Below are 8,710 nucleotides of genomic sequence, written 5' to 3' on the forward strand. Positions count from 1 at the left end.
GTGTCTGAATTTTGCCAAAACCTCTGTATGACCCTGGCTAAGAGACAGAGAGTGGACAGTCAACTCTTATACATCAAGCAACTTACTTAGGCGCTCTGAACACAAGCATGCCCAGATATAAAACTAGGCCACTACTACTATCATAGTTATAAAAACAATCTTTAAGTGCCTAACACTGAATGCTATTCCAGAGACATAAAATTTGTCAAAATAAGTATAAATATCCAACAAATATAAAAACACTTTAGCAACCATAAGTTTTCTGGGTTATTTATAAATACTAAACCCAAAATCTCTAATAATTAAGTGTCTAAATAATATGCTTCTGCAATTGTGCCCTTCAGTCATCACCCCCTCACATGTATAACATTAAGAAGGTGTTGGGGGGGTTGTTGTTTTTATGTCTACAACTTATTTTAGATTTTTTTCAAATAACGCTTTATTTTCAGACTTCTGCCAGGTCACCAGTCCTTGAATTCATGCATAAGAAACAACTACTTAAATTTTACCTAGGAAGTCAGAAACTACCCAAATACTTTGCTTACAATATTCCCACTACTTAATGCAACATGTGATGCACCAACTGAGCCTTACAAATACACCTACTGTGAAACCAGCATTTTCTTTCTTTCTTTTTTTCAGCATTTTCAATTCTAGGAATTCATCCTAAGAAAATAACATGTATCTCCCAGTTCTGGCTTCGTTCCCAGTTCTTTGCCCATAGAGAAAAATTAATATTACAGCTTCCTAAGTATACTGCAGAGGAAAAAACAACAACAAAAAACCACCAATAACAACAGTCAAAAAACCCAGTGGATTCATTGTAGCCACTCAGTTATTCAACTGATACTGAGTACCTACTAATACCAAGCACAGGTGCACCTAGAATACAGCCGTGTAAAAGCAAAACCCCAGCCCTCATACATCATTCATTCCAGCCAGGGAAAATAACAAGTGAAACTACTGTCCCCATTTTCAGCCTCAAATAAATATATCTGGGTGTATCATCATATGCCTAAGGAGGCAAAGATCCCGATATGCACAAAACCCTGAAATTCCAAGATCTGGTACTGTGAGTGAAGAACAAAGCTATGCATCGCCTAATTTAAATGGGGACTTGTGGGGACCAGAGAGATAGCACAGGCAATAAAGTGCTTACCACACAAGCATGAGGAGGATCTGAATTTGATTCCTAGGATCCATGTAAAAAAGTCAGGCATGGTAGCGCATGTTTGTGATCCCAGGACCAGGGAGGCAAAGACAGCAGGATCCCTGGGGTTCACTGGCCAGGCAGCCTAGCCTAATTGACAAGTCAAGAAGAGACACTGTCTAAAAGAAACAAAATGGACTGTGTCTGAGGAGGAATGACACCCAGAGATGTACTCTGATATACTCTGGTCTACACACACACACACACACACACACGTTCATTTGCACCTGTACATACATACACCTACAAACACATGACCATGCACACATACACACACACAAAATAAATAGCCACTGTGGCTAATGGGATTCCATTTTGGACAGCATAAGTAGGTACAGAATTACGGATTTTCTCTTCACTTTTTTTATGTGTATGAGCATTTTACCTGCATGTACGTAAGTGCACCTGTGTCATGCAATGCCTGCAGAGGCCAGAAGAGAGCATTGGATCCCCTGGAACTGGAGTTATGGACTGCTGTTAGCCACCATGTGGATGCTGGGAACTTAACCCCTTCCTCTTCAAGAACAGCCAGTGCTCTTAATCACTTTCCAGCCCCGATTTTGCTTTTTGAGCAATATAACTGTTTGTCTGTCCATCTGTTTTCAGACAGGTTATTGCTACATAGCCAAGCTGCCTTTAATTTTCCTGCTTCTGCCTTCCTGAGTATTGGGATTACAAGCATGCACCATCATGCCCGGCCCTTTTCATTTATTTAAACTTTTTTTTCTTTGAATGAAGATGCACTAGTTTTGCAATAAGGAAAAATACTAGGGAGTTTGCATTTGTTTAACACATTTACTAAAAGTTCTCGTCTTTAGATGACTATTCTGAAAATGAAATGAAGTTGAACACAGCAAATGACTCAGAAAAGTTTACGTGTCTGCTTTCATCAATTTTTTTTTTTTTTTTTTTTTTTTGGTCTTTTTGAGACAGGGTCTCCCTATAGCCCCAGCTGTCCTGGAACTCACTATATAGAAAAGGCTAGCCTTGAACTCACAGAGATCCGCCTACCTCTGCCTCCGAGTGCTGGGGGTAAAGGCGTGCACCACCATGCCTGGCCTCAAATAACTTTTAAGAAAGGAAAATGGTGATTGACTTCTAGTTCTGATTTTCACCTCTTCATTCCTTTAAGTGCAATTAAATAAGCAGGTTTTTACTTGTTTACTAAAGGATGGAGTGTGGACGTGTTGTCTAGATTAGACAGGTGAGTCAATTATAATGATAAAAGTAGAGTAAAGGGCCAAATAAACTTCTGTGGTCTTTGGTCAATGCATTAGGGGTGCAAACACCTCTGTAGTTAGAAGAAAATATTTAAGGGATTAAAATTAATTTCCTTATTGACATAATTAGCAAGCATGATCAATGTCAATCATTTGGAAGTACTGGAAAGTCGACTTTAAATGGAACAGATGTTAACAGATTTATCTACAATGTAGTTCAAAAGAAAGTCTAAGCATAAAAAAATTCCAGAAATGAGATTTTTTATTGGCTTATTATTGTAAATTTTCAGAATACAAAGTAATTGAGTATATTTACAATTCTTACATAATGTACATTTTAGAATAACTATAAAGATAATGTACTTTGTTCCATTTACAATGACAAACTACAGTGAAACTATATTCATGAATTAGATACAAATCCTCTACATACTAATAAAAAGTAATGGAGTGTTGGTTATACATTCTTTAAAATATGCCTTTTCACAGGTAGCAAGAAATAGTACATGTAATCAGTCTTTATGACTGGAATGATCCAGAAGTATCACAAAGCACAAGTAAACAAACAAAGAAAAGTAGCTCATCATTTCCAAAAGTTAACCTTTAGCCATTGTGTAAAATAAACGGTGCCAACAATTTCTATAATATAGCAAGCTTTCCCTGCTTAAAGTTACCACCAACGTAGGGCTGAGGAGTGAAGGAAATCTCAAAAATAAGATCATGAAAAGGCCAATGCAGAGAAAATTGTATTTAATCAAATCTTGCTCTGTCCACACATGATCCTATTTTAATTCATGTAAACAGAACAGGATGCCCATAAGAATCATCTTTCTAGGTGTCAGGATTCAGCCAAAGGGAATCCAAGCTCCTTCTGGTTATCATCCATTTGAAAGCATCAATAAATTGATAAATGGTGAATTTAACTTTATAATGTCTTGCTCTTAATAATGTCTGTTATCGCAAAAATGTAGAATTTCCTACAATTTGATGTCTTCAAATCCCAATTCATTCCTTCAAACCTTGTAGGAAGGTTCTCCAGAATCTTCAGAGTCCCAAACACAGGGAAAGCTGCTACTTTACAGTGAGTTCAAACCACTTCATGATACAAGGAAGTCACCTGTACAGCATCAGACAGATCTGGATTATAGATCAACTCTGGGTTATAGATCAACTCTGCCTCCAGTTGGCAAACCCATTGAACATTTCTGTCAAAAAAAGTGGAGAAGGCTAGGATGAAGGTGTAGACAGGGCCAAAGCCCATAGATTAAGATCTCAGAAATCTTACTGAAAGCACCAGGTGAAGAAAAGTAATGTCAAAGTTGCAAAACATACACAAAGGGAGGTTTTCCAAGCTTTCCTTTGTTTCATCCACTCACTGATGTTGTCAGGAGCCCTGAATCTAAACGGATATTCACTAAAGTCATTCTGGACAGAGAATTCCATAAAAAATATATCATTTTTCTAGCCCATGCCCATGGTCAAAAGTACAATAATCACTCAAAAAGTAAATCTGCGAATATAAGAGTGATCTGGGAATGCCTGATATTTTGAAAACCAACCTGGTTTAAGATCATACCGAACATGCATTAAATTAGATTTTCGATACTGCTAACATGATCACAAAGTTAAATTTTATAAACTGTGAATGTATCATTTTTTTTCCCAAAATGTACTCTCAAAGCACTAAAGTACAAGTTGGAGATTGAATATACATTTGGGAAAGCAAACACCAAAATTTATTAACACCAGTATAAATCAGGCACATTGGATGTAGCAAATCCCTGGAAAATTTTGAACTTCCAAGGACTGTAGTAAAAATAATTTTGAACCCTCAGAAGTTCTAAGCATGACAATGCTGCAGTGACGCGAACAACTGCTCTGTCACCTGAGTCTGCTTCCAAAATCAAACTGTTTTATGAATTCTTCATAGTTAATGCCTATAAGCTTATTTTTCTATTAATTCAATTTTAAGTTCATGAGCTAATGAAAAGGAGCTAACAGACTAACGATAAAAAGTCAGAAACAGTTATCAGCAGATCAGTCAGAGAATTAAAACAAAGGGCAACAGCGTGGCCACGGGAGATACAGTCTTGTATTGCCAACCTTCATGCAATATTAAAAGAAGATATTCAGAACCACAATAATCCTTAAGGCAGTTCAGATACATTTCCAGCCTTTATAAGCAGACACTTCTGAGTGCCGCGTTAACAACTTCTGAAACAAGCCACAGGCACCCCCAGGCTTTCTTCCTGTCTTCTTTCATTAAGTATGGCTCTTCTTGAGCTTTTTTTAGAACAATAAATTTCAAAGTACACACCAATAAAAATGTTACAGATTAGACTTCCCCATTTAACCCACAAAGCCAAAATGTGTGTGTGAGTCTGAGGTGAAACAGGCAAGACTTGATGTTCCTTTTATGTTGCAGTTAAACTACAATGATTTGGAAGTTCACATTTCCTCAGGAACAATTCACAATGTATTTTTATCCTTAACATGTGGTGCATAGTACTGAATATGCATTACATGCTTTCAGTTTGGCCAAATTATAGGATCTTATCTGTGTTATGAATTTATTTCAATATAATTCTGCTTTAGATTCTCATCTGATACTTAAAGTAAGGCTCTACTCACTGGGGGGAAATGTTTTAAAATTTTGTTTAATTAAATATAATTTCTCTTCTATACATTTTAAAACCTTTTTAGAAGTTGAGTATCAATGCTACTTACATACACTACTAAAAGAAGACTAAACGTAATGGTTGACAATGTTGGAAAGGAACCATAAAGCAAATTACTTAATTATTCTATACTTTTGACAATTTATGTTAACCAAAGATGGCATCAAACTAATTTGCATCATATATTCATAATTTCAGAATCCCAAAGTCTAAGACATACTTTACTTAATTCTAAAACAATATACAAGATACAATTTAAAAGAATGTATACTGTTATACAGTATACTAGATACAGAAAAAAACAAAAGGAATTTACTGCTGTGTATTTTAGTATAAACAAAAAAAAAATAAGCTTTCTCCTTTACATGGAGAATTTTTTCATCAGGAATAATAGCAAAAAATGCATCTTAAAAAGAATAAATTTCAAATATAAAAATGCCCTATATTATTTTATAAGCCACCATGTTTTGATGAGAGCCTAATTTTGTCACAGTCAAGTAATCTTTGAAATATAGTTTTATTACTCTGACAGATCTGCCAAGGTTTTAGGAAATCAACCCAATGAAACTGAACTGGGATTCATCTGGTGATTGAAAAACTATTAAGAGCTTGTTTGCATCATAAGATGAAATCAATCTAAAGACTAAATTGTGGTCTATGTGTATAGCCACTGTGTTAAAGTACTAGCTAATCACCTAGTATCACCTAGCACGTAGTACAGGGGCATTTCTGAGCAAATACGGGAAAGCATCCTCTCAAGTTCTTAGTAATGAAACTATACATTGTGTGTACCACAGTTAGGTTACCAGAAAACATGCATACCTATTTCTGAACCACAAAAAATGATCAGGGAAGTTAAAGAACAGACATATTCTTGAAGCAGGTAAAATGCCTGCTTGCCACTTGATGCAGACATAGGAACTGAATGATGGCAAGGGGACGGGTGGTGTCTGACTACTTAGCAGGTTGGAACTTAAAAATGGCTTAGATCTAGAGTCAACTTTAGCTATAAAAGCATAGCCCAGTAAAACTTTTTTCTTCGCCCTTCTAAAATAAATGAGGTACTAAAGTAGAGTCCTCGCCTCTTAACTAAGAGAGAGCTATGTTTTCATTTAGAAAAGTATCAAGTGAATGGGTACCTTTTTTTTTTTTTTTGCAAATAATTCAATATCTACCAAAATTAAGTAAGTAGAATTAAAGCAGTAAGAAGTTGTGAATTTTTGGCTGAATACATTAGGAATTCACCAGATGTTCAATAGCCAACCCTTTTTTAAAAGTTTCAGAATTTCTGTGAATCTTGCTGGAAACGATTGAGTTTCTCTGGATTATTGGATGCCATTTGAGAAAAGTCACGAAAAATGTCCTGGTAAGTTTCATCACCTGCAGAAAAGTAAAATAAGGACACTTTTAAATTTTATAGAGTTCAAGTGTTAATAAAACGATGTTCATATTATGACTATTATTTTATGATTCATGACATTAAAATTTTGTTCCCATAGAATATTTTGGAAGGAAAAAGGCCAACTAAATATAAATGCCAGAAGAGTACATTAGGAAAGGAGAAAAGAAAAAAACTATACCTGAAAAGAGCACCTCAGACGCAGCCACAGAGGAAAGTGCAAAGTTAGTAAAGAGAAGATGCAAGTGTTTTAAAGCAATTGTAAAGAAATACATTTATTAAAGAGAAGTCATTCTAAAGGAGGTAAGCAAGACAGTCTACAAATAAATACTGTTTGAGAAAGGCTAAAATAAATAACCGATGGATGCAAGTTGGTAAAGAGACAAGGTAGCAATCAGGTGAGAAAAGCTTCCTGTTACTATATTATCTTTTGATTAGAATAAAAATTGAAATAGCATGTTTAAAAAAATCACTCTTTACTCAAACTTTCAGGTTTAGAACATCCAATCCATTGCTCACTAAGCTCATAAAATAAAAAGGCCAGAAAGTAACTCCAAAACCAGAGCTTCACACTGTCATGGATTTTGTTTACTCTTAAGAATTGTAAAAACGCTATGGCAAAATGGGAATGTACACTAAAGAATCTACTCACAACTAGAGATTGAGCAGGAGTGTGCAATACTCACACTCTTACAGAGACTTAGATTACAGATAACAATGTACCAGACTGCACATAGTTGTTCTTACTGTGAGAAACTACACACAGACCAATCAATCCCTCAAAGGAAGAAATCTTGCTTTCAGGATAATTCCTTCATTATGAATGCCTCTGGCACGCATTACTTTTATATTCCTACTTTTATTATTATCCTACTGTTCTCACTTGAGCACACAATGCTGTTTAAGATGATTACTGTCACCACATGGTTTTATCATTATTTCTCCTAAGACAACTTGCATCCATCTTACGACCAACTCATTGTTACAGTTGTTGTTAAATGTACAGTAAGTTGTCAGTCTTAAAAAGCAAGACTGTTGAGGCAACAGATGTCATACCAAAAGCTAGAGAATTACGAAAATGTTGGCAGAAGGGAATAAAAAATCTAATAAAAAAAGACCTAAATACATAAGAATTTTAAGAATCAGATTTTAATACTGTCAGAATCAGTTCTTTTTAACATTTAGTCTATGTAAAAAGTAATTTATTTAAATCCTGGAAATTTAATCATGACAAGAAACTATCAGTTAAGTCTAATAAATCTACTTGAAAAGAAGAAACCACAGCAAGAAGAGAGTCCCAAGAGGCTGGCTGAAGGTCAGCACTAACTCACACAAGGCTACAGAAGCATGATGAGACAGCCAGTTATAAACGGGAGGTTTACGTCCACATTAAAAGATAAACTACAATCTATTCCTATGTTTGCCCATCCTAAAAGGTATAAAATAAACTGGGAAGAGCACAACATTAAATAACAATTAACAAACGATAGAAAATACTCTATAATTTTTCTCATTTTAGATGTTGAATTAAAGTATGTAAAATATTTATTGTAAACATTATAAATATTTTTAAAATACTATTTGGATAGTCTAGGATTTTAATTTCCAAGAAAGTGTAAAGTGCAGATTATAATACAAAAATACCACACGATTTTACCATTCAACACCAGAAGTAACTTAAAAGGCACAGGTTCTATATTCAGGAAGAAACAGGAAGGAGGATCTAGCAGACGCTAATGCCAAGTGGTTACAGATAGCACCAGATGAGCGCTCTCAAGTACAACAGCAGCACAATGGTAATATATGGCTTCTACAACCAGAAATGCAGACTTTGTATACTGAGCTCTGAGTTTCTTTACAGTTTTCTAGTTTCTGATTTTAAATCATCTAGTCCATATTACACAAGCACGTTTTTAGGAAAACCATTGTACCATGCAAAACTAATCAGAAAACCTTTCATTCACTGGATTGGATGCTTCCCTGAAGGGGAGTATTGGTGCTGTAATATCATTGGCTTCACTGCCTGAATATGTTTAAAAGGTTACTACAATACAAAAGGAAGTCTCCATCTTCACACAGACACAATTTGTTAACAGTTTCTAAAAACAATAATTAATGCAGTTAATATTCTACCTTCCTTAGACCTCAGAATGTATATCAAAAGCAAATGTTAAAAGAACTGTAGTTTGGCTACTTAACATAG

The 8,710-nt window shown here is 35.1% G+C and overlaps 1 protein-coding gene across 1 annotated transcript in view; it reads right to left on the reverse strand.

Annotated features, from left to right (window-relative positions):
• Window positions 1-5,496: 5,496 nt before the first annotated feature.
• Window positions 5,497-8,710, reverse strand: part of Acap2 (ArfGAP with coiled-coil, ankyrin repeat and PH domains 2) — a 156,052-nt gene continuing 152,838 nt past the window's right edge. The window contains exon 23 of the mRNA XM_029559193.1: window positions 5,497-6,488. Within this exon, the coding sequence (XP_029415053.1) occupies window positions 6,388-6,488 (101 nt within the window). The 3' untranslated portion in view covers window positions 5,497-6,387. The remainder of the gene's footprint in view (window positions 6,489-8,710) is intronic.

Source organism: Nannospalax galili, unplaced genomic scaffold (assembly GCF_000622305.1).
Source record: "Nannospalax galili isolate Female #2095 unplaced genomic scaffold, S.galili_v1.0 scaffold2049, whole genome shotgun sequence".
NCBI lineage: Eukaryota > Metazoa > Chordata > Mammalia > Rodentia > Spalacidae > Nannospalax > Nannospalax galili.